The 27,593-nt window shown below is 42.2% G+C and overlaps 2 protein-coding genes across 2 annotated transcripts; both read left to right on the forward strand.

The window, feature by feature from the left end:
- Positions 1-5,044: 5,044 nt before the first annotated feature.
- On the forward strand, positions 5,045-10,386 carry LOC308367029 (protocadherin gamma-A6; the record flags this gene model as incomplete). The annotated part of the gene is made up of 4 exons (XM_080840851.1): positions 5,045-7,477; positions 9,590-9,648; positions 9,756-9,871; positions 10,004-10,386. The coding sequence occupies 4 exons, from the start codon at positions 5,045-5,047 to the stop codon at positions 10,384-10,386; spliced, it is 2,991 nt and encodes a 996-aa protein (XP_080696977.1).
- A 9,951-nt stretch (positions 10,387-20,337) lies between these two features.
- LOC308367030 (protocadherin beta-15-like) lies at positions 20,338-27,579 on the forward strand (the record flags this gene model as incomplete). The annotated part of the gene is made up of 3 exons (XM_080840852.1): positions 20,338-22,695; positions 25,136-26,212; positions 27,568-27,579. The coding sequence occupies exons 1-3, from the start codon at positions 20,362-20,364 to the stop codon at positions 27,577-27,579; spliced, it is 3,423 nt and encodes a 1,140-aa protein (XP_080696978.1). The 5' UTR covers positions 20,338-20,361.
- Between the last annotated feature and the right edge of the window lie 14 nt (positions 27,580-27,593).

A 27,593-nucleotide genomic window follows, 5' to 3' on the forward strand; every position in this document is an offset into this window, starting at 1 on the left:
TACTGTTACACCATGAAGACCACAGATCACCCTAAGAAACTCAGAGAAAAGGTTATTGAAAAGTATAGGTCAGGGGAAGGATACAAAAAAATGTCCAAGGCACTTAACATCCCCTGAAATTCTGTTCAATCCATCATCAAGAAATGGAAGGAATATGGCACATGTGTAAATCTGCCTAGATCAGGCCGCCCTTACAAACTGAGTGACCATGCAAGATGGAGACTAGTAAGAGAGGCCACCAAGACACCTATGACTACTCTGAAGAAGTTTCAAGCTTCAGCAGCTGGTATGGGAGAGACTCTGCATACCACCACTGTTGCCTTGGTTCTTCACCAATCAAAGCTTCATGGAAGAGAGTCACTGTTGAAAAAATGCTCCACTTTGGTCTCATCAAACCACAGAACCTTCTTCCACTTGACCATGGAGACTCCCGCATGCCTTTTGGAGTTGATCCTTTTTTTCAACAGTGGCTCTCTTATGTATATGTGTGTGTGTGTGTGTGTGTGTGTGTGTGTGTGTGTGTGTGTGTGTGTGTGTGTGTATGTGTGTGTGTGTGTGTGTGTGTGTGTGTGGGGGGGGGGGGGTTGCAGGTGTGTGCACTGTAGCTCATCATTTCTAAGGTATTCTCACATAGCATAGTTTCTGGCAAATAGCAAAGTTTTCGTCTGTCAATCTGAGGCAACTGGCTTCCACTTTCGGTGACAGTACTTCAAACTGCCAGAAGATGACGCTCAAAGACCAGGAAATGTATTTATTCAATAGCGCTCAGTCGAAGCGCATATGCATCAATTGGTATTTGTTTTTGTTTGTAGTTAGGTTCAGAAAAACACTATGACACACCCGATCCTTTAAACAAGGTTCCGGAACATTAACGGATGGACAAAGGTGAACTTTTTTAACAACTTCTGAAATGTCTTACATACAATTTTACTGATCCTTTCATGACAACGCACCACTCCAGCGATACAGATCACTAGTTGACAACACAATGAGCGTTAATTCCACTTGAAGTAGGCCTATGTAGGGTGTTGACGCTATTCTTGACAAATGGTAGACTACTTTACTAACTGTGGCAACTTGTGCAGTTCAAATACGCGAGTAAAACGAAACTTCCGGGTTGTAACGCGTAGCCAATCTTTTCTGACGTTGTATGACATGGTTACTGAAGTTACAAATACCTTTCTATCTGCTTGAGTAACCGGCGTTGGCTAGCTCAGGGGTTACTTCCAATCTACGACAAGATTTGACATCCTGCAGTTTGTGGGATCGAACCTCGGGCGCTGTCCAGCGTTTTCATTTCGGAAGCAAGAAGCTTTGGAACATTTTGACGTAGTTAGCAAAAGCCTTTCCAACATTCTGACAATAGCCTATAAAAACGTATTGATATACAGTGTAGCCACTTAACCGCACTGCCTATACACTTTAAACATGTATATCTTTCTGACGTAGGCCAGTTAAGTATAATGAACCAAACGTAGAAACGTGATGTAGAAATTAAGGGTCATTCAGGTGTCAACTTAGGTTTTCTCCATTATATGCCGTGGGCCATTACAACATATAAAATGGTAATTTTTAGAGGTGACGTATTCCGATTTTCTTATCCTTTTTTCTATGCTGAACACACCATATATTAGAATGACTTTGGATTAGACCAGATGTAACTTTGCAGAGTATAGTTAAAAAGCCAGTCAAATGCAATTCTGCATCTAACCAGAGGAGCAAGTAAATAATAACATTAAAGTGTAGAATAAGTTTATTAGTCCTATAGCTTACAGTGTATATGCACAGTGGTGCAATATATACATTCTTTATGTACAGAACAGAGGAATTGGGTAGAAGTGAGAGTACAGAGGGAATAATATGGCCATGTGTATGTTTTAGGAGTTCAGAGCAGCATGAGCACAATGAACACAACTAAAAGTAATTCAAATCCATTGATTAATCGTGGCTGTCGGATGATGCCATACACGGCAAACCATTTCAAAAGAGACTCTGGACAGCCTGAAATGATACAGTCAAAGGCTGGTGGATAGAAATCTTATCATCTACAGCCTCTCAAAGCTAAGATCCAAGAGCCATTGATGGTCATATCATAGGAAAATAAAATTCAGTGCATGGCCAGTACTATGGCTTCTAAAGAGAGACAGTGTGGAAAAGATGGAGGTCATGAACGTTTCAAGCAAGCTAAAGTGCACTCAAAGTATATATGTGTGTGTGTGTGTGTGTGTGTGTGTGTGGGGGGGGGGGGGGGGGGGGGTTGCAGGTGTGTCCACTGTAGCTCATCATTTCTAAGGTATTCTCACATAGCATAGTTTCTGGCAAATAGCAAAGTTTTCGTCTGTCAATCTGAGGCAACTGGCTTCCACTTTCGGTGACAGTACTTCAAACTGCCAGAAGATGACGCTCAAAGACCAGGAAATGTATTTATTCAATAGCGCTCAGTCGAAGCGCATATGCATCAATTGGTATTTGTTTTTGTTTGTAGTTAGGTTCAGAAAAACACTATGACACACCCGATCCTTTAAACAAGGTTCCGGAACATTAACGGATGGACAAAGGTGAACTTTTTTAACAACTTCTGAAATGTCTTACATACAATTTTACTGATCCTTTCATGACAACGCACCACTCCAGCGATACAGATCACTAGTTGACAACACAATGAGCGTTAATTCCACTTGAAGTAGGCCTATGTAGGGTGTTGACGCTATTCTTGACAAATGGTAGACTACTTTACTAACTGTGGCAACTTGTGCAGTTCAAATACGCGAGTAAAACGAAACTTCCGGGTTGTAACGCGTAGCCAATCTTTTCTGACGTTGTATGACATGGTGGCTGAAGTTACAAATTAATTCCTGTCTGTCCGTTGGCTAGCTCAGGGGTTACTTCCAATTTCTTTCAAAGATTCTACGTCCTGCAGGTTTGTGGGATCGAACCTCGGGCGCTGTCCAGCGTTTTCATTTTGGAAGCAAGAAGTTTTGGAACATTTTTACGTAAGTTAGCAAAAGTCTAACCAACATTCTGACAATAGCCTATAAAAACGTATTGATATACAGTGTAGCCACTTAACCACATTGCCTACATACACTTTAAACATTTATATCTTTCTGACGTAGGTCAGTTTTTAAGTTAAGAAATTAAGTGTCATTCAGGTGTCAAATTAGGGTTTCTCCATTATATGCCGTGGCCGTGGGCCGTCACAACATATAAAATGTACATTTTTAGAGGTGACGTATTCAGATTTTCTTATCCAGAAGATGGCGCTCTAGGATTATTTTTGCAATCGAGAGAACGCAACGAGAAAGGGGTTAGCCTTCTGTTTCCCCATTGCTTTAATTAAACGGTAATCAATAACACACTGATTGGTATGGTGTCTATTTTGAGGTGAACTGTTTCGTGTCTTAGCAAGACATAATGGGCCCCCCAAGGTTCCTAAAGTGGCAGAATTTAATAAAATAAGTTGTCCCAAAAGAGAAAAAGTAAATAAGTGGACTGCACTCTAGTAACTCTGTTAACAGAGATTGTCTTGCCCGTGGACGATCGTCCGAGAGGCTGAGACAAGTTAAAGCCGCACGTAGCCTAATGCATGTCAATGTAACGGGCACCAGGGACCTTGGCGGAGTGGCTCGCGGAGTGCTGTGGGATTATTTATCAGAAAACATTTGTTTTCTTCTGTCGGGAAACGGCTGATCCCGGATAGGCGAGCGCTAATCCCCTCCAGTCCGTTAATTAAAAAGAAGAGAAAACCCGTGGAACGCCTGTTTTAGAAATGTAATCATTTTCTGCAGAAGCTTAACCATCTGCTTGAGGTTAAGTTTACGAACAGATTATGTTTTCTGGTAATTTGAACCTGCGGATTTTTTTTATTTTTATGTGAGTGGGTGAATGGGGTTGCGAGAGGAGACCCCGAAAGGCGCCTCGGGTGTCGTGACCAATTTACCCCTCTGAGATTTCGGCCAATGTGAGGAATGTATTGGAAAGCAAAGCCCCCCCCCCCCTTCTCCCCATGTGTGTGTGTGTTTGTGTGTGTTGGATGGGGTGAGTGTGCTGCTTTTTGCCTACCAGCTCACAGTCGTAATTGGAATGCCCTTCTGAGGACAGTTTTCGCTGAATATGCATGGGGGATGTGCTCGGGGTATAAGTGGTTTTATAGTCAGAATTACTAGGATTATCCCAGAAAATAAAGATTACACTTGCACAAACATGTGTTACTCTAGCCTGACACATAGTTCAGGCCCTTTGTCTGATCAAAACAATAACTTCGAGGATATAATCTTGTAATTCCTCTGCATTGCTCAACATCTGCTCGAAGTTGTTTCTGTCACAAATATTTACTTGGTGCTGATCTTGTCTTCTCAGTTGTATACAGGGTGAGTTACAAGCGCCAAGATTGTGTTTTAAATGGCTTGGAGTTGCCACGTTTAGAAACAGAAATAAGCATGAAATTAAAAAAGCCTATCTCGATACAAGTAGAGGGAGGCTTTGAAGAAATATAATTTCTCATTAATTCGAATTTGTCATCACATTAGCTGTCAGTCTCGGTCGGTTTTCCCGCGGTGAAAAGACTGAGCAATGCAAGGGTTAAAAGTGTCAGTACAGCAATTATAGTCAGAACTCTCATGTCGCCTTCCACCAATACGAAGCTGCACGAAGACACCCCCCCCCCCCATCCCCGCCTCCCCCGGCTCCTCATAATGTCTAATACACTGGAAAATCAAAGCGCGAGCTCTGCCCGCTCACACACCGCTGCTGCTCCACGCGGAGCACAACAGAGAGCGCTTCTATTCACTTGATGTGATTATAAAGTTGGTTTTATGCTGTTTTTTTTATCTAATAGTAGTGAAAGAAGGTCTGATTCCTCTCTCAAAAAGACTGGACAGACTTTGATGCGAACCATGAAGACGGGTTATTTCTCTTTGCGCCTTTTGCGCTACTGAAGGTTCGATTTTTGTGCACCGGAGACGCTGAGATGGACCGGGGATCCTCGAGGACACAATGGACATTAGTGAGACACGCTCTGTGCCTGTTTTTGTGCACGGGCGCAATGGATTTGGTCTTTGCGCAAATGCGCTACTCAATTCCAGAGGAGCTGGAGCACGGAGCCTTCGTCGGGAATATTGCGGAGGATTTAGGCTTGGACGTGGCGAAACTGTCTGCACGTCGGTTTCGGATTGTTTCCGGCGCCAAGAAACAGTATTTAGAGGTGAATTTAGAAAACGGTATTTTATTCGTAAATGAAAAGATCGACCGCGAAGAACTGTGTGAACAAAGTCAAACTTGTTTTTTGCACTTGCAAGTCGTCATCGAGAACCCACTGGAGCTCTACCGTGTAGAGGTGGAAATTCTGGATGTGAACGATAACGCTCCAAGTTTCCCGTGGAGCGAGTTTAATCTTGAGATCACCGAGTCGGCGGCGCCAGGCTCTCGCTTTCCACTGGAGAGCGCGCAAGATTTAGACGTGGGCACCAACTCTCTCCGCTCATATCAACTCAGCGCGAACGAGCACTTTGCCTTGGATATTCAGACGCGCAATGATGGCAGTAAGTTCGCTGAGCTCGTTCTAGAGACGCCGCTAGACCGGGAGCAAAAGAAGGCGCATGAAATGGTGCTGACTGCCGTGGATGGAGGCTCACCTGAGCGCTCGGGAACAGCGAAAATCACAGTCACGGTGCTGGATGCCAATGACAATGTACCCGTGTTCGATCGGTCTGTTTATCGAGTCAGCCTGATTGAAAATGCTCCGAGAGGCACACTTGTGCTCAAACTTAATGCCACAGATCTCGACGAGGGTCCCAATGGCGAGATTTCCTATTCTTTCAGCGGACACGCGCCGTTAAAAGTGCGCGAATTGTTTAACGTGGACTCCTACACAGGAGAAATTCGGGTAAAAGGGATTGTGGATTATGAAAAGGCGAGCGTGTATGAATTGTACGTGCAAGCCAAAGACAAGGGTCCCTCTGCCGTGGCTGTGCACTGCAAAGTGCTGGTAGATATTTTGGACATAAACGACAACGCACCCGAGGTCATTCTGACCTCCGTGTCTACACCTGTTCAGGAAGACGCGCCACCGGGGACTGTGATTGCCGTTATCAGCGTGATGGACCGAGACTCGGGCGAGAACGGAAATGTGGACTGCGAAATTCCAGGAAACGTTCCATTTCAGCTCCATTCATCGTTTAAGAATTACTACACTTTGGTGACCAGTGAGTTTCTTGACCGAGAGAACGTGGCCGAGTACAATATCACGCTGACCGCGAAAGACTTGGGCTCCCCGCCACTTTCAACAAAAAAAAACATCCTCGTTACAGTGTCTGACATTAATGACAACCCGCCGCGCTTCGTTCAGCCGTCCTACACTGTCTATGTAACCGAGAACAATGCCCCTGGCGCTTCCATTTGCTCGGTGACCGCTTTCGATCCCGACTCCAATCAGAACTCATATCTGTCTTATTCCATTCTGGAGGGTCAGATACAGGGCATGCCAGTGTCCACTTACGTCTCCATTAATTCTGACAATGGAAACATCTACGCGCTGCGCTCCTTCGACTATGAACAGCTCCGAAACTTTCAGATCAAAGTTCAAGCTCAGGACGCTGGCTTCCCGCCACTGAGAAGCAACGTAACGGTGAATGTATTCGTTTTAGATCAAAATGATAACGCACCGGTCATTATATCTCCATTGCCTAAAAACGGCACGGTGGCGACAGAATTGGTCCCCAGGTCAGTGGACGCTGGTTATCTTGTTGCGAAAATCACGGCAATGGATGCGGACGCTGGGCAGAATTCACGGTTGTCTTACCAAGTGCTCCAGGCGACAGATCCCGGGCTTTTCAGCGTTGCCCTTTATACAGGCGAGATCAGGACAATTCGCCGCTTTGTTGAAAAAGATGCCACCAGGCAGCGACTTGTCATTCTGGTCAAGGACAACGGTCAGCCGCCCCTCTCGGCCACCGTCTCTATCATTCTGTCAGTAGTGGACAACGTGCCGGAATCCCTGTCAGATTTTGGCGACCTGAGCCTAAACCCCCAGCCTTCGTCCAATCTTGCCCTCTATCTAATCGTGTCACTGAGCACCATCTCGCTTATCTTTCTCATAGCCATCATTGTGCTCGCCTCTGTCAAGTGCTACAAAGATCGAGACGCACTCAACGGCTTCGGTCTCTCCACAGTCGGAGCCGCTTGTTGTGGTATAGAACCGGAGCCCCCGACCGAAGTATTCAAAAAATCGAATTTAAATTTACAGATCTCCACAGGCACCAAAGTGCCCACGAATTGCATGGAGGTGAACAGCACGAACACTTTGTCTCAAGCCTACTGTTACAAGGTTTGTCTGACACCAGAGTCGGCGAAAAGCGACTTCATGTTCCTGAAGCCTTGTAGTCCCGAAACGCCGAGGAACAATGCCAATCCAAAGGGAACTGAAACGCTTGGATGGAACGCGCAAAGCCGGAATAATGGAGCAACTACTCCCAGTGAGGTAAAAACAGATTACGCTAGTGAAAATGTTTCGTTTTTACGTGAGAACAGCAACTTGAGATAAGGGCATTGTATAATAAATGACGATGGATATGCTGTATTTTTTTTTATAAAAAATGTGTTGGATCGTGTGTAAGGTGTTAAATGTATTCTGGTTCTAGGTGAAACTGTGTAATATGATGCCATTCACTGTGAACATAGCATGTCTCAATGGCATGCTCTTGCACCTTATAGTCTTAGTGGAAGTTCGAACTAATTAGTATCAAGCCTATGAATAGCTCATCAAAACTCGGAAGTCAATCAATTGCGACTGTGATTCTTTTGGGCTATGCACTTTTACATCAGATCGATTCTGACACTTAACTCGCCTCTCAATCAACAGCTTCAGGAGGAGAGGTCTGTCAAATGAAGGACAATGAGTCACTTTGGCTCGTAATAACAACATGTACAGTATATCTATGCTTTTTTCATGGTTTCGAAACAAAGGTTAAATATGACTATACGGTTTTCTGAACGATGTCAATTAATTACAATAAACAGCATCAGTGTAGATGGTAAGGGCATTGTCACATTTCAAGACAGATCAAATATCATAAACACTTGTAGGTCCTACATGCAATAACATGTTATAGTATTGCCAAAGCAAAAAGGTTGGTTGGAGTTTAAAAAAAAAAAAAATTCCGTTGGCCTGTTTATTCTCACATAAATGTTAATGTTATGTAGAGATAACATTTCCAACTTAAATCTGGGTTACAATTGAAGTCTTTCAGGTACTGAACAGCACTCGCTAACTACGCCTCAAGGACACACGTACACACACTCTAACAGACACACACTAGCACACACACCTCACAACAGAGAGCCATTATCCGACATACAATAGTGCGCGAACACGGGCAGGATCCGTCTATTATGGATGAAAAATGGGAGTTGGAGCGTTTAAGGAGGAGAGCAGGAGCCGGCAGGGACGTGTCGCGACTGTAGATGCGTCTGCGTTGTCCTCAAAGAATGTGAGGAGGATAGTGAAGGAGGAAGCCTTACGCTTGAAAAAGGGGGTGGTAGAGGACAGAAAGAACGAGCGAGAGAGAGAGCGAGAGAGAGAGAGAGAGAGAGAGAGGGAGGGAGGCAGGCAGGCAGGCAGGCAGGCAGGCAGACAATCTGCGTGGTTTGTGCTTGCGGAATCCACTAGATGGAAGTGTCAGACCGTAACATGTAAATTAATGTCTAACTGTTTAACAGAGGGGAAGTTGAACATTTTCGCCTGTTAATTACGCCATTTACCTGCTCCGCTGAAATAATTTTCGTATTTTCGGAATTAATAATAATAAAGATATAATAGTTAAGATCGACGTGCATTAGTGTAACCTTTTGTCAGTCACTAACAGCGAACTGCATGAAAACTGCAAAACATAATTGTAGCTACTTAATCTGACATTACAAGTAGCCAATATGAATGAACAAGTGGAATGGCTGGCTTCGTAGGCCTTCTAATTAAATTGAGCATGGTCTTAAAATAGAAGGCTATAGTAGGCTGTAACTTACAGTGTTGGAAACAGAAGCAAAACAAAGTTTCTTTTCATCCGCAGGATCTGCTGTTCAGAATCGTTTTATGGTAGGTTATTCTGCAATCATGCAAAACTTAAAATAAATCGATTCCACCCCACAATTAACCGTTTTTATTAATAATTTCCTCTGCTGAGCGGCTTCCTTTGAAGATTAAAATCATGTCTCGTTTCATCCCAGCGGTACTCTAATTGGTTTCGGAAGGTGGTGTGAATAACAATTCTAATAATAAGCTTACATTGCACTCTCCTTGTCAACGGCTTTAAGTGAATTATTAGAGCGTGGAATCCATACCCAGCGACTTATAGTCCGGATAAATACCCCCACCCGCTCTCCACACACATCACAAAGCCTGAACCAACAACCAGCACAATGTTCTTCAACAGATGAAAGGCAAATAAAATGGCAAGCGAAGCCCTACCTCTAAAGAAACCCAAATGCCATTCAAATTGTCACCACATGGAGGCAGTCTTTAACGCTGCTCTTTATTTGTTGCTCTGGTCGGTCTTTAATGCTTTAAGACTCACTGTGGTTATATCCCTTATTGCAGCTGAAGCAACCAAATACTGACTGGCCTCTCACAAAGAATCAAACGTCCTCTCTTAAAAGGTAATGCACAAATGCATGCCACACATCGCCAACAGTGCTTGTTAGGATATGCTTTCTGTCCACACAGAAGGACACATTTAACCATCTGCCCCCTTTCTCATTCATAGCTACAATTCTATCAATATGGATGGTACCCTGATGCGCAAGGCAATGCAGACCGACCCAGAAAACTTTGTCAGCCCAATGGCAGGGCAGTATTGGACCTGGGGCAACCATATGCGTGGTAAGTGCTTGCCAACCTATTCTGGTACCCATGCTGTTGACCTGCTTACTGCTTTACTTAACTGTCAAATGCATGTCCACGCAGGTCCCAAAGTTGACCACTGTTCAGCGACTTTGCGCCCTCCGTCGACAGAATACAGGACATCTCCCCCCACCGCTGGCCCTCCCCCTCGGGCCTGGACTCCTCGCTACGTCCCCCCTCAGCACCAGACCCTCCAGCACCCTCAGCCGTCCACCCTCCCCCACAAGCAAACCCACCCGCCACACCACACACCCCACCCGCCCCAGCCACCCCACCCGCCCCACCCAACCCACCCGCCACCCGACTACCAGCACAACGTCTACATCCCCGGCACGCCCTCAGCCCTGTGCACTTTGAGGCCCAGCCACCGGAGTAGCGAGCTGGACGTGCACAACGCCTTCTCCACCTTCGGCAAGAAGAGGCGCTTCCACTACGAGCAGCGGGACGAGACCCCCACACCTGAGATCATCAACAACGACCTGTACAACAACTAGTGGGGTCAGACACACAGGTGGTGGGGCAGAGACTGACGGGAGACAGGCGGTTTGTCCTCCACCTGCTGGACTAGAAACAGGGAAGCAGCTCTCTGTGGGGACAGTGGTGGAGCTTCACACAGTGAACACTGAGCTGGAAGTGTGTTCAATAGCTCTGATATGCACCTTTCGTTGTTTTTTTTTATCATGCGTGTGTCTCTTCATATTTGTGGATGATGGCACTGAGCTCCCTGACTTAGTGGAAGAGACATCAGACTCATTTGTTCCAGCTGTCCAACAAGTGTCCTCTTTATTTTGTATGAAGATGTCTTCGTGTATCTTATAATTTCTTGTCATTTAAGAGCTTGGGGCCTACATCTCCAGTGTGGGTGCCAGTAGTGGACAAAAAACAATCCCTCACGTTTAGATGAGGAGCACTTCATGGGTATAAATAAAATGTGTCATTCTCAAAGTGTCAGAATGGAGAGGGGTTATATAATTCCACAAGGACGGCTAATGCTCATCTTTGAATGTCAATCAATGTCAAACATGCCCCATGGGCCAAATATTGTTCATGTGAAAAAAAAGCATTCCATGGTCTGCTGCTTATGATTGTCAAAGCATCGCACCCCTCACCCCTTGTGTAATTATTATTATTATATTATTATTATTATTAGCAGTACTTGTTTTGACAATCAAGATGGCCAAGTTTGCTTTTACTGTAAAGTCAGGATAATCAAAGATATCACTTTGAATAATCACTTTTGATTTTGCACAATGTGATTGAAATGAAAAAGGAAATGCTCCACCCAGTTGATATCAAAATTCAGTCTCTTCATGGTGCAAATTTTGTGGAAAAAATAAATAAACGCTTACTTGTGTCATCAAGGTACCTCATTTAAGGCAATGATGTGCCAACCATACAACACATGTACATACGACTCTGAAAATAAACTATTTTTCTGATACTATTCTACCAAGGTTTTGTATAACGAGATGAATATGGTAATTGTGACGTTGCTCATAGGTCAACCTACTACACGAGTTAGCTTGTTCTTACTTTGATTCATTGGTTTGTTTTGGTGTTGATGCACGCTCGTTATCTTATTTTTTTTTGCTAGAGAATCAAAATATCCCTCAAAATACATCCATTAATTTGTTTACCACGCTCTTCTGCACGTAGTCAGCAAGAACAGAGGTTTCTCTACAGAACAAGAACGTGCCAAAGTAAGGCCTCTCGCGCGCATTGCAAATGCTAACATATGCTAATGAGATTGCTTATATTCTCTTTTCTCGCCCGCTGAGAATTGTCTGGGTTCATTAACTGAACAAACAGAGACTCCTTGTTGGAAATATCATTTTAATTAAAGACGGCGAAACAGCGAATGAAGCGTCAGGGAATTAAGTCTCTCCTTCAAAATGCCACACCTGGACGCAATCTGTGCGGTACCGCTCTCTTCCACCGATGCCCTTTTCCTTTTAATTTCCCCGGGAAATGAGTTCAGAATGTCAATAGATGAGTATCGGCCAATTGAGAGGGGTAATTAGATTTGCCGCGTGTCCCCTTAGATTACGGACATTAATGAGGAAACGGTCTCCATGGTGTCGACACATTTCATAGACACTAAAGTTCACCAGCCGTTTGGCCAGTGAACCAGAGGCAAAGCAGCAAATTGTTTAAGCTCATGCTTTATGCAGCGAATGACTGCAGCAGTGGTGAAGAAAAGCCCCTTTGACAATGGTGTAGTTGCCGAATAATTGCTGCAGGGGTTTAGGAACAATTCAGGTCGAATGTATTTAAAGACATAATTATTATAGGAGACATTCTATGCGCTTGCCTCTGACATTCAACCTCTATCCAGACAGCAGCTGAATTGGTAATGTGATCCCGTGCCAGATCAGGGCCGGATCTGTTCTGGAGTCGGTGTCTAACTGGGTTAGCTCTCTCCCTAAGGAGGCAATCTAAAGTAAGTCAGAAAGGCTACTGTAGTAGTGGGTCTAACCACTCCCCCTCCCTGATCTTTACTGAGCTTTTCCCTCTCTCTCGCTCACTCACACATACACACATACACACACACACACAAACACACACACAAACACACACACACACACACACACACACACGGAGAGGTGCATATGCACACAGACACACAGGCTTTTGCTCCATTTTATATTATATTTATATCGTCCTTAGGTATATATATACAGTGCCACTTGCAAGTATGTGAACCTCTTGAGCAGTTGTTTAAGCATGATTTAAAACAATTTTCATCACCAATTTTCCATAGATGAAATGTCAGGTTTATGTTTATCAATTGCATGTACTTGTTTGGAGGGAATTGTGTGAGTAGCCAAAAAACTACATGAAACATGGAATTAGTGTATGTGCAAAATTAAGTGAACCCCATGCTGCATTGGTGAAGTCAAGTAGGTAACAGATTCGGTGAAACATATTTGGTGCTTAATTAGTCATTTAAGCAAACCAATCAAATGAAACATCCTTAGGAAAAGGGTTGGGCAACACAAATTAAAAGAGAGAGGAAACCAACCAAACTACTGTAGTGCCAAGGTGTACCCACACAGATCAACAATCCAAACATAAACCTGACATTTCATCTATGGAAAATTGGTGATGAAAATTTTTAAATATGCTTAAACAACAGAAAACTCTTAACTGCTCAAGGGGTTCACATACTTTCAAGTGGCACTGTATATATATACAGTATATGTAGGAATATGAATACACAGGCTATTTCAAGATGTACTTACGATAAGGGTTAGGCCTCAGTTCATTGTTGGAGGTAATAACATGTAACAGTATGCTAATAGAAATGCCCAACATACGTACTATTCTCCTTTTATTCCACACTCAAGTAGGCCTTATTGTCTAAATGGCATCATTCAGAGGTGTCCCCACGAGCTACATTGTGGACGGTGAGATCACTATTGTATAGCGCCTGTGCTGATTGATCACAGATGCCAGCTTAAGGACTTGTAGTCTTTAGCGCTCCGGTGGGGCTAAGAGGGATGCTGTACAACCACATTCCCATTCAATATTTCATATTGGATATGCACACAATATGCTTCACTATTTTGTAACATATAAAACAGTTAAAAGTCATATATTTGCCTCTGTGGTTTTAATGAAACAACCTAACTGTATGACAATTCTGCTTATTTGGAGTACATTGGGAGAACACACACCAACATTGCATATTGAAGAACAGTGTTTTCACTGTGCACTATTGTTAAATGTATACAGGGTTTTACTTTGTGACCAAGGCTGTAGATTGTAACAGTCAAAACATTCATAATGACCAATTACACAGGATGATTTTAACATTATTTAATTTTTTCTACCATTTTGATGTATTAATGGCCAAAGAGAGCCACTGTTCAGAATAAACATTGAGAAGGCAGAGACTGCCTGTGGCCTCTAGAGGGCAGCCATTTACCATAAAAAATGAAAAGAAGACATGCCAGTTATAATGATTAATTCTTGTATTTTGGCAACTAGTTAATTTAATGAGCGGAGAAGTTAAAAACGTTAGTGTGGGAAATGCAATGGTCATGGGTTGGTAGTAATTATTCTGTCCATCAGCATCTTGTCCTTTACTATTCCTTCTATTCTAGTCAACTATGAGGACACATGATAGAACCACTAGAACTACTAGAACTACTAGAACTGCTACAAAAGCCACTGTCACTGCTGCTGCAAAGCCTACTGGCAGAACTGGTTCACTGCTTCACCACCATTATCCTCCTATCCTTTATAACTTTCCCTACTGCGACAAATTCTGCCCGGCCCTGGAAGGACTTTAACGACTACCTTCTACGACTCAAGCTGATCTTATTTCATATATTGGGCTTTGTGTCATATATATATATATTTATATACAAACTCTGTATGCCAACATGGCACCAGGCTGACCTCAGCTTTCCTCCTGGCCATGATGTCATGATATCACATCCTCAAAATATGGTCACAACTTGGGTGAAGAATATCTTAAACTTATTGCTTCATTACCATCTTCATTTAAATCATTGTGAGTCCTTATTAATCTGTTAAATCTACATATGCCTGCAATTTCAGTTGACATTCAAAAGGCACGTCCACACAGAGTTGTTAAATCACACATTTTGCCTCAAAATTTCTTTAAGGTACAAAATGAAAATGTCAAATGAGACAGTGAAGAAAACATTCAGTTGCATTCATCCCGGAACCTTAACTTTAGTTCAATGACATTGTATCCACACAAACATGTCAACTGAAGTCTATTTGGCCTTTAACCATGTGAGACGTGTCAAATTGTCTTGTCCTGTCTCACTGCCTCCATTGTAATCAACCCACAATGTGATATTTTTGAAGCAAAGTTCTGGAGGAAATGTAATTATTTCTTAGTTTCGACCAACTGACTAACAGAAATGTGCCTTTAAATTTCAAGACAAGACAATATGTTCTAAAGGAACCGTTGGGAGCAGGAGAGTAATATTAGCATGTGCCATGCAGGACCACTGTATTATATGAGTATACCTCATGCATCAATAAAGTAATTAACAGTGAGGGTGCCAAGAGGAGACACAGGCTAGGTATTTTTGTTTCACAAACACACACACACACACAAACACACACACACACACAAACACACACACAAACACACACATACACACACAAACACACAGGCACACAGGCTAGGTCTTTTTGTTTCACAAACACACACACACACAAACACACACAAACACACACACACAAACACACACACAAACACACACACACAAACACACACACACACACACACACTAGTATACCTCATTCATCAATACAATTATAAACAAGTGCAGGACCCCTGTGGCTCCAATTGAAACAAGATTTTGGAACAATGTTAATACTTTCCAATACACAGCATGAAAAAAAAACACTTGACAAAAAGAAAATGTGTCACACAGTATTCAGTATAAAATAATAATTACTACAAAATTGTGGAAATATAAAGCATTAGTGTGTCCTCTGATCCATTGTGGTAACACAGTGTATAGCAGTGGTTGAAAAACATGTTTATGCACTTTATGCACAAACATGTTTATACACTTACTGTTGTTTTGGGTTATGTAACAACTGTAGAATTCAGGTATATTTCACAAAAATAAAGATGATGTAAGCTTTATTCTCTAGTAAATTTGTCATGCAAGGCATGACAGCTGTTTCCAAAGTGTCATGATACCTTATCCCAAACTTAATATATTGCGTATTATATATCACATTTCTACAATATTGCGTATTTTAGATCACATTCTGTGTTCGGATCTAAGGGTCCTAGAAAGTGTCAACTTTGGTTGTGTTGTGTTGTTACTGGCTGTGCGTGTGTGCTGTTCATTGTGTTTAATGCTGGAGGAAATTGTATGTGTATCTGTGTCTTTGATATCTGCGTAGACCACAATGAACCAAGTGCAGTGGTGACCACCAAGACTGATCTCTTGGTCCCTTCAGTGGTTCTTTCTTCTCAGTTCACTCACTAGTTCACAATAGTTGTCTTCATCAGAATTAGCTTTTTATGAATGCTCTATGATGAACACATCTGCATCCAAATTACAAATACATTTCAACCATTAGGATGATGTGGAATTCTGAAGCTTTACATTTCAAATTTAACAAGTAAAATGTATAAATCATTTTACAATAGTAGTCAAAAAGCCTACATTCAAAATTGTCTGCACCTATGACTGTCCCTGCAGTTGCACTGCAAGCCCAGCAGGAGGCAGCAGGGGGTCATATGAATATTACCCATACCCAAATGTGGAAAAAAATAGATAGGAGGCAGAACAGAAGAAATTTGCAAGTTTGCAATACCATTTAAGAAGAGAAGTCTTTGCAATTTTAGATTTTAAGCATGCTAAGCAAGTTAGACCTTTAGCATGCTATCAGTGCTTTTGTACAGTGTCTTGCAAAAACATTCAACCCCCGTGAAAGCATATCTCAGTTACAGATTAACTCAATTAAAGATACAAACACATATATTTTCCAGTCAGTATTTTATTGTAAAGCATTATGCTTTAGTGTATTTTCAAAAGCGAAATAAGTTATTTGTCTGTTAACACTCCATCAGTCCCTGGCAGTCTTCCCCTCCCCCCTTCCACCCCTCTCCCCCCTATGTCATCCAGGAGGCAGAGGTGTGCAAGCTTTTTTTTTAAACAGAATGTTAGGAAAGCAGTAGGACCAGATCAGCTTTCCCCAGCTGTTTCCAGACACTGTGTGGATCAACTGGCTCCTATCTTCTCAGACATGTTCAACTTTTCTTTGCGTCAGTGTGCAGTCCCACAGTGTTTTAAAGCACCTGTCATTATCCCGGTCCCGAAGACGGCAATGACTTCAGGCCAGTTGTCCTCACTTCAGTGGCTATGAAGGTGTTTGAACGCTTGGTACTTTCTCATCTACAATCCAGTGTATCAGTTTGCTTACAAGGCTAACAGACCTGTGGTAGATGCAATCAACCTGTCTGTCCACTCTACTCTGCAACATCTGTAGTCAAGTAACACCTATGCACACATGCTCTTCATTGACTTTAGCTCAGCCTTCAACACGATAGATCCACTCATTCTGTTCTCCAGGCTGCAAGCCATGAATATCAACATAGCTCTGTGTTACTGGATACTGGACTTCCTGAAAAATAGAATTCAATCAGTCAAGGTCAACAACGCTACATCATGCCCTCTAACCCTCAACACTGGTACGCCGCAAGGCTGTGTGCTATCTCCTCTTCTGTTCTCTATCTACACAAATTACCTGGGGTCTCACCACCACTCTGTCAAGATGCTTAAGTATGCAGATGACACCACCATCATCGGCCTAATCAGAGATGAGGATGAGTCTCATTACAACAAGGAGGTAAACTGGGCTGTAGACTGGAGCTCTTACATCAGCCAACATATGAAATGGGATATTAACCAAACCCACCTTATCAATAAAGCCCAACTAAGCCTATATTACCTCAGACAACTGAAAACGTTTTTTTGTGAACAAACACCTTATAGAAAGTATCACCACTGCATCAATCTCTGTCTGGTATGAAAGTTCTGACAGTTGCACAAAGAAGAAACTAGAGAGAGGTCGTGAGCTCCTTTTTTTTCTAAAGGCCTAGATTAACCTGAATGCCAAAATGAATAGACCTGAGTTTGGTGTAAATTGTCACATTGACCAGGGGTCAAATTATCACAAGTGTTAACTATTTAAAGCCCTGGCGGGTTTTCTCTCTTAAACTGGAGATACAACTGTTAGGGTACTTCACTAGGTCAGAAGACATTTACCTTGATTCATGGCAAAGTGAAGTTTGAAAATACCTCTTAAATGGGCAGAGAAAGAATAAGCCAGTGCATAAAAGGACGAGTTTTACAGTTACTAGTTCAATAAAACATTACAGTAAACATTCCATGACACACAACTCATCCTTAGATGTCTGAGCCTTGTCTGTGTGGACTATTCTCAAACAGATAGTCAAAGGAGACTAGGGTTCAATGTGAAGTGCAGGAAATGGCCCATGCTGCATGTAGGCTACCTCGGGAGAGGCCATTTTTTATTTAGCCAGAGCTTGTTTTAGATTTAGTTTGCCGTCATTATTTTTACTGACAGGCATGATTTGGCATCATAGGGTTTTTTTGGTTACTTTTTTGTTCTCTTGAGTTGGAGTTTGAGTTCAGATGTGGATATGAAATATAAACAAATCTGCATTCACAATGAATTGTGCATTCTTACTTGTTTGACAATCCAATGTACATTCTTATGGTTACAAGTTGTCACAGGTACACACTCTCAAGGTACAGTAATACATACTCATTTTGCACAGACATACAGCATTATATGACATTACAATGAAAGCAACGTATGGGCCCAAGACTTAGGTTTTTTATTTGGTACAACGTTTTCACTATTATGAAGCATTGTTATAAGAAAATCATTGTAAGAAAAAAATGAAAAGTGTGACAACATGCCCCACTGTCCCCTACAGAGATGCCACTTATTCAACGATAAATTATCATAATGAGGTTCTACTTAGGAGTGGTTCAAGTAGAGATTGTCTAAAAAACATATAGCCATTAGCCAGGTAGTGTAATAACGGAGTTATGGATGGAGTGATGCCCAACTGAGCACCACTGGCTCCATAAGAAGAAGGTAGGAGTTGTGTCACGTCACCCAGGTGCTTTGTAGAAGAGGCTGTCCTTGAAAACTAAGTCTGGTTGGAATTGTAGTGCTAGTGTAGGAGTCAATAATCTTAAGAGTAAAAACTGGACTGTATTGGAGGGGGAGAAAAAGAAGGCATTATTTTAGAAGAACCACATTCAATCATGTATGTAGGCTGCTTAAGATGTGGGAAACGTTTTTTATAGTCATATGAGACCAGAATAGAGCTTTTTGACCAATCCTCAAAGTGCTATATGTTGCGTAAATCCAACACTGTCACTGCCTCAAGAAGCACCATCCCTATAGTGAAATATGGCAGTGGGGACGTTTCTCATCTGCAGGAACTGGAAAGCATTTTAAAATTGAAGGAAAAGTAATTGGAAATAGATCTGCACAATATCCCAAGTAAACTTGTTGTAGTCTGTTGTAAAATTAAGGTTTGGGTTCGGGTTTACCTACCAGTAAAGTGAGTATTCTAGAATGGCTTAGTCAAAGACCTGATCAAAATCCTACTGAGAATCTATGGTACCATCTCACTTCAAAAGACTGCATGCAAGCTTTTTATTTACAGTATGCATCTATGTACTTATTCTGAGCATATGAAAATACTGATTGGGATATTAGGTTAAAGTATCTTTTGAAAACCAGAAAATGGTGATGACTTTCAAGGGGGGTAGAATACTTTTGCAAGGCACTGAAAGACAACTTTTCATGGCAGTTCATGAATGTGTACTTGGTAATCTATGAATGTCATAATATTCATGCAGTCTATTGATATACAAAGTACTTTCTCAGCATGCCTGTTTTACACAAACACACGCGCACACACACTAACACACACATTTTATCCAAAGTGACTTAATTTTAGCTATTAATTATCAAAGATTGTGTGGTCCCGGGGCGTTGAATCTTAAGGTTGTTAGCATTTTGTTCTACCAGTTGAATTATAGACATACAAAACACATATGTATGTACACATTTCTGTTGAGAGAAAAATAAAGAATCCACTGAAATGCACTTTAAATTTCTTCTTTATTGTATACATGAACAGATGAGGATTATCAGGCTCTTCAGCATATCCCATTACAGATATTTCTTTTGACCTAAGTGGCCTTAAAATCACCTGCTAATGTATCTTATGACTTTCCTTACCCGTGTTCTTTTATGCCAGAAAGACAAACTGTGGGAGTGAACTGGTCAGAGCTGATAGGGCAGAGGGACGGACAAACAGGACATAAGAGAGTGTAAGAAGAAGTCAGTTTCTGCACAAGAAAATGTCCAAACATTCATTGATCTTAAAAGTAATTTGCCTTTTTAAGTACTCAATTTAAAGGTTTTAAACGGCACGCAGTTCATTTGCTTTAGATAACCCGTTACTCAGTACGATAGACTGGTCGCTGTCCCGCGAAGTGGTGCTGAAAATGCTGTATGTGGCATGCAAATATAATGAAAATGTACTTCACAGTGACGCACACTCAGCCAACATTATTGCATGAACACACGTTTGTGACGTGAGCACAAATTCTCAAGTCTTCTGTTAGGTATACGTAGTGGTCACACCGTGTCGCTGTTGGTCAGTAAATGGCACATTACACTTTGCTTTTGAAAGGGAAGGCACACAGAAATATCTGACTGTTGTTAGACCAGCGCGCCTGGTTTTCATTGCGAACAACCCGGCGTCTTCTTTATACATTTGTGTGCCAAAAAGATCTGTGGAAACTCAAACAACAGTTTTTTTCACCAAGGGGTTAAATTCGTGCTTCATCATGGAACTGGAAAGGATCTATGTTCCGTTCTTCGTTGTATTTTGCACGACGTGGAAGATGGCTTTGTCTGTGACTCGATACTCTATACCCGAGGAAATGGAAAGGGGATCCGTGGTCGCCAATCTGGCAGCTGATTTAGGACTGGATTTGAGCGGTCTGGCACAACGTGAGGTAACGCTTGACTTTCTACACAGTAAGAAATACTTAGATGTAAATAAAAGAACAGGAGAACTTTATATCAACGAAAAGATAGACCGAGAAAACCTTTGTCAGATGAAAACAACATGCTACATAAAGTTGGACCTAATTATTAAAAGCCCACTGCGCATATTCAATATTGAATTAGAAATTACAGATATTAATGACAACGCGCCTCATTTTAGAATGGACAGAGTGGAGCTAGACGTTTCAGAATCAGCAACATCAGGGGAGAGATTCTCCTTACCAAACGCAATAGACCCGGATGTTGGCTCAAATACGATTAAAACATACCAACTCAGTGAGAGCGAACATTTCACTATTGATATCCATGCTGGCAGTGATGGTACCAAGTATGTTGAATTAGTTCTTAAAAAAGATTTAGACCGCGAAAATCAGGCTGTCCATAGCTTAATTCTTACTGCTGTTGATGGCGGAGTCCCAGCTCGCTCGGGAAATGCCAATATCATTGTTCGTGTTCTGGATACGAATGACAACGCCCCTCAGTTTAATCGGCAAGCTTATACCGTAAATATGAGCGAGAATTCTCCAATAGGAACTCTGGTTACTAAACTGAACGCAACTGACGCAGATGAGGGCGCAAACGCAGAGTTGACCTACTACTTTACGCTTTACACCTCTGAGAAAACTCAGGAGATGTTCGCTCTTAATCAGGGTACAGGGGAAATAACTGTGAAAGGCACAATCGATTTCGAGGATATGAACATTTACGACATGCACATTGAGGCCAAAGATAATGGTCCTGCCCCTCTTAGTGGACAGTGCAGAGTGACAGTACATGTAACCGACATGAACGACAACTATCCAGAAATAACCGTAAAATCTCTGAAGGACACGTTAAAAGAGGACGTTCCCGTTGGTACAGTTATAGCATTAGTGGGTATAAGTGACCGAGACACTGGCGACAATGGTAAAGTTAATCTTACGATAAACAAACAAATGCCCTTTCTTTTAAACAAGACATCCGAGTCGCATTATGAACTGATAGTCGCACAACCATTAGACCGTGAAAAGATACCAGAATATGAAATAACACTCCTGGTGACAGATAGCGGGACACCACCTCTGACTGATAACGAAACCATAACTGTCCACTTACTGGACATCAATGACAATGCGCCTCAGTTTCCACAGACTTTCTATACTATACCGGTTATGGAAAATAACGCACCCGGAGCCCTGTTAAGCTCATTGACAGCTTTGGATCCTGATCTACATGAAAACCAATATCTTGTTTATTTCATCATTGAAAAGGAAATCGTGAATATATCAATGTCAATGTTATTCTCCATCAATCCTGAGAACGGCAACCTTTACGCACTAAAGACATTTGACTATGAAATAGAAAAGGAGTTTCTTTTTCACATTGAGGCCAGAGATTCCGGAGTTCCTCCACTGTGCAGTAACGTGACAGTTCATATAATTATAATGGACCAAAATGACAACACTCCAATCATTGTCTCCCCTTGGCGTGCGCACGGCTCTGTGGTGGAGGAAAAAATTCCGAGATCCACTGATAAAGGATCTCTAGTGGCCAAAGTTATCGCCATAGACACAGACTCTGTTCACAATTCTCGGATAGCATATCAGTTCCTAGTGAACACTGATGCCACCTTATTTAGTCTGGACCAATATAACGGAGAGATTCGGACTATGAGAATGTTCAGCTACAGAGATGCGCGTCACCAGCGTTTAGTAGTCATTGCAAAGGATAATGGAGATCCCGCTCTGTCTGCTACAGTCACAATCAAATTATCCACGGTGGAAACAGCCATGAAATCGTACTCTGACATTACCGAAGTTCATCTGGAATATGATATCTTTTCGGACTTCTATAATCTTTATCTGGTGATCGGACTGGGTTCAGTGTCATTTCTGTTACTGATCACCATTTTGGTAACCATCGTGCTGAAGTGCCAGAAACCGAATCCCAGTAAAGCAGCTCCTCCCAGTAGGAACAGTGTGATCAGTTCAGAGAGAAACTCTGCCTTCGCGGATTCTACTCTGGTCTCAAACGATGCCTACTGGTACAGTATGTTCCTTGAACAGACGAGGAAAGGAAAGTTGGTAGTAAGACAGCCGGCGCAACAGGGGGCGAGGTACGTCGTGTCCAGCTTACCAAGAGGCACTGGGATCACCGATACAAGCGATTCGGCTGCTTCTACTCTTCAGGTAAGAGAACGTTTAGACATTGAATATTAACCTGACGCAATGACTTCTTTACAGAAATACCAAAGTCATGGGCTGTTGGTGCGTAATCGGATTTTCAAGAGGACGAACAAAGTTAAGTGTTGGTGGATGTTTGAGAACATTTAGAAAATAAGACAGCTAGCACCACAGGGGGTAAGGTACATCGTGTCCAGCATTAAGAGGGGCACAGGCCTAACGGCACAAGCGCCTCAGCTGCCTCCACGCTCCAGGCAGTATTTTAGGGAATCTTCCTGTTTTCAGTGGGGGGGTATATCATTTTATTCCAGTCTGACACAGGTTACGTTGCCTTACTACACATTGTTTTTGGAAATGGTTTAGCTTGTGTTACTCCAAACAGGACTTGTGTTATTCCAAGTCATCACAATTCACATGGACAACACACCACATTCACAAATCCAAATAAAACAGAGTATTTCTTTCTTAGTATGACATAACTGTTTATGAAATTGTTATATTAGGAAACTAGGCATGACGCAGTCTGCATTGCATTTCAAGATGAGCTAGGCTCGCTGAGCTGCTGTCCACCATCATGGTGCTGAAATGCTAAAAGTCTTTCAAATAGAGACACAATGCGTCACTGATGAGAATTACATACATGTTCAAAGAGCGAAATACAGCGTACCTTAAAAATGAACATGTATTGCAACCCACTTCACTTTTTTGTATAATAACTAAGTTTGACTGCTTTTTCAGTGCCCCTCAGGCGCCAAGCAGGGTTTAGTTTAGGACAATAGTTTTTAGCTGATAACTAAGTCATGAGCACATGTTTGATACTTCAAATTATTTCATAAAGACAAATGTCAGTTCATTTATGTATTGCCTTTGCAGTCACGCAGTGAGTCGCTGTTCACCAGCAAAATGCATAAGAGTCTCAAGATGACGCTCAGCCATTAAGCATTCATTCTCTTTCTGTATGAGCAGCATCGTAGCGCCGTGGCAGTCATTGAAGTCGTTTAACTGTGTTTTGGTGCTACATAACGATGTACAGTTTGTCTGTTTCTGTTTGTTAATCGTAAAACGGATTTTACTCTCCGATTTCTGTGTTGCATTCGGAGCTCAAAAAATTACAATGGACAAATATTCGACTGTAGGCGCATGGAAGAGGTACGTCTCGTTCTTTCTTCTGGTCTTACCGATGTTGACGTCTGTGTTTGCCGTAACTCACTATTCAGTACCCGAGGAAATGGAAGTAGGATCGGTTGTTGCAAATCTAGCGGCGGATTTGGGACTGGATGCAAAAACACTGAGTAGACGGAAGATAAGGCTTGATATAATTGCGAACAAGAAATTCATGGAGGTGAACAAAGAGACAGGCGAGCTGTTCATTTTAGAGAAAATGGACCGAGAGTACTTGTGCATTTCTAGGATAACATGCTTTTTTAAAATGGAGGTCATTTTAGACAACCCAGTGCGAATATTTAACATAGAATTAGAAATTACTGATATAAACGATAATTCGCCATCTTTTCGCAGGGATACAATCCATTTGGATATCTCCGAGTCCACTCCTGCGGGTGAGCGTTTCTCGCTTAGCAATGCTGTAGACCCTGATATTGGAATAAATTCAATAAAAAACTATTACTTAAGTGAAAGTTCAGATTTTGACATTGAGATACAGACAGGTCGTGATGGATCTAAATTCGCCGCTTTAATTTTGAAGAAACCTTTAGATCGTGAAGAACAGGCTCTTCATAATCTCGTGCTTATTGCTGTAGACGGCGGTGTCCCCGCGCGCTCTGGTACAGCCAGCATCATTGTTCGCGTGCTTGACACTAACGACAACGCCCCTAGGTTTGACAAGGAAAGCTATACAATAAGTCTCCCCGAAAATTCTCCAATAGGTAACCTGGTAGTTAAGCTAAATGCAACAGACTTAGACGAAGGAGCGAATGCAGACATTGTTTACTCGTACAGTCTCTATACATCTGAGAAAACACAAGAGGCGTTTGGTTTAAATCAAAATAATGGTGAAATCAGAGTTAAAGAAATGATAAATTACGAAGACTTCAGAATTTATGATATGGAGATCATCGCAAGGGATAAGGGAGCTAATTCTCTATCCGGCCAATGTAAAATAACAATTTTGATTACGGATATGAATGACAACCATCCCGACATATCAATTAAATCTTTCCAAAGCCCTATTAAAGAGAACGTGGCAGTAGATACTGTAATCGCGGTGGTCAGTGTTAGTGATAAAGATTCAGAGGACAATGGTGTAGTTGATATTCATATCCCTAATAATTTACCCTTTGCATTAAGGGAATCTTCAGATAATTATTATGAGCTTGTTGTGTCAGAGCCACTTGACCGCGAAAAAGTTCCAGAATATGATATAACTTTTACAGTGACAGATAGAGGCTCTCCGCCGTTATCAGATAATGAAACAATCACATTAGAATTGCTCGATGTTAATGATAACGTGCCTCAGTTCCCGAAACCATTCTACACTATACCCGTAATGGAAAACAACGCGCCTGGGGCTTTGTTAAGTTCACTTTCAGCATTTGACCCAGACCTCCACGAAAACCAATATCTAGTATATTTCATAATAGAGAAGGAAATCGTGAATACGTCTATGTCCATGCTGTTCTCTATTAACCCCGAGAATGGGAATCTTTACGCGTTAAAGACATTTGACTATGAGATAGAGAAAGAGTTTCTTTTTCACATCGAGGCCAGAGATTCCGGTGTTCCTCCACTGAGCAGTAACGTGACTGTTCACATCATCATCATGGACCAGAATGACAACACTCCAGTGATAGTGTCTCCCTGGCGCGCACATGGCTCCGTTGTCGATGAGAAAATTCCGAGGTCCACAGACAAGGGGTCTCTGGTGGCCAAAGTGATTGCCATAGACACCGATTCAGTCCACAACTCACGGATATCTTACCAATTTCTACTGAATACAGATAATACTTTATTCAGCCTTGATCAATATAACGGGGAAATACGGACCATGAGAATGATCAGCTACAGAGACGCGCGTCACCAGCGCTTAGTGGTGATTGCCAAAGACAATGGAGAGCCTGCGCTCTCTGCCACTGTGACCATCAAACTCTCCACGGTGGAGACCGCTTTGAAATCCTACTCTGACATGACTGAAGTTCCACTGGAATATGATATCTTTTCGGACTTCTATAATCTTTATCTGGTGATGGGACTGGGTTCAGTGTCATTCCTGTTATTAATCACCATACTGGTCACCATCGTACTGAAGTGCCAGAAACCAAAGCCAAGCAAAGCAGCTCCTCCTTCTAGGAACAGTGTGATCAGTTCAGAGAGGAACTCTACCTTTGCGGATTCTACACTGGTCTCAAATGATGCCTACTGGTACAGTATGTTCCTTGAGCAGACGAGGAAAGGGAAGCTGGTAGTTAGACAGCCAGTGCCAAAGGGGGCGAGGTACGTCGTGTCCAGTTTACCAAGAGGCACTGGGATCACCGATACAAGCGATTCGGCTGCTTCTACTCTTCAGGTAAGAGAAAGTTTAGACATTGAATATTAACCTGACACAATGACTTCTGTACAGAGAGACTAAAGTCATGGCCTGTTGGTGAACAAAGCTCTAAATGCCCGTAGAGTTAAGTGTTGGTAGAAGTTAGGACATTTTCACATTTTGATGTTTTATAAGAAAACATGTGCTATTTGGCATGTCGCATAAACTGTCCCTGTTCACTTACAAATCTTGGGTATACGCAATTTCAGCACATCATGTAAACTTAAATCTATATCTAGTGATTGGACTGGGCTGGTCATTATTGTACTGAAGTGCCAGAAACCGAATCCCAGTAAAGCAGCCCCTCTTAGTAGGAACAGTGTGATCAGTTCAGGGAGGAACTCTATCTTCGTGGTTTCTACACTGGTCTCAAATGATGCCTATTGGTAGTTTTTTTCTAGCGGATACCCAGAAGGGAAAGTTTGTTGTAACTGGTGCCAAAGGGGTCAAGGTACTGTATATTGTGTCCACTACCAAGAGGCACAGAAAAGACAGAGACCAGTTTTTCAGCTGCCTCGACATTACAGGTGAAATATGTTTCCTTTCTTAGACTTTTATAAGCCACATTAGATTCAACTTCAACGTCCATGCGGCACATACTCAGAACATTTGGCACCTGAGATAATCTTTGGACTGATGCAGGTCAAAGGGTTTGTGCTTCAATCACTGTAACGCTGCACTGCTAATGCATTTAGACCTGTTATCATAAACATGACAGTATGGCATGGATAAGCTATAGTTCGAATGTTGGTGTAGAACCGACACGTTAAACTTAGAGAAGGTGTTTTTACCCATCGACAGGACCTCAACGGTTAATTTTACAGAGCACTTTGCCCTTTAAAATGATCTTCCAATTATTTCTAATACATTATTATTTTTTCGCTTCTGTCTTAACTCCAATGTAGGTTATACATCATGACTGGTACCGTGTCTATTTTGACTTTTTCCTAAAACATTGTGAGAACTACGATAAACGTGCACCAAGACTCTAAATGCGCAAAGTGTCGCTGTTCGTCAGCAATGGTACTGGCATCTTCCCTGAGACGCCATTACATATCGTCATAAGGTGGGCAACGTCCTCGGTTCATTGAGGCGGTTGCGGCAGCTAGTCCATGAAAACACTAGACTGCCGTTCAAATTCTTCGTGCTGTTAGTACAAGGTTGGCGAGATAGGGTGGATATTTCAGTCTTAACAAGATCGGAATCGAGCGATACACATATAACGGAGGTATAGCGCACACGTCTTCATCACAGAACAATGGATACCCATATTAGCGCGTGTCACTGGCAAAGGTACGTCTCAGCTTTTCTAACGCTTTACCTCCTGCACTCAGCTTCTGCCGTGACGCATTATTCAATT

The sequence above is a fragment of the Sprattus sprattus genome (genome assembly GCF_963457725.1).
Source record: "Sprattus sprattus genome assembly, chromosome: 6".
Taxonomy (NCBI): Eukaryota; Metazoa; Chordata; class Actinopteri; order Clupeiformes; family Clupeidae; genus Sprattus; species Sprattus sprattus.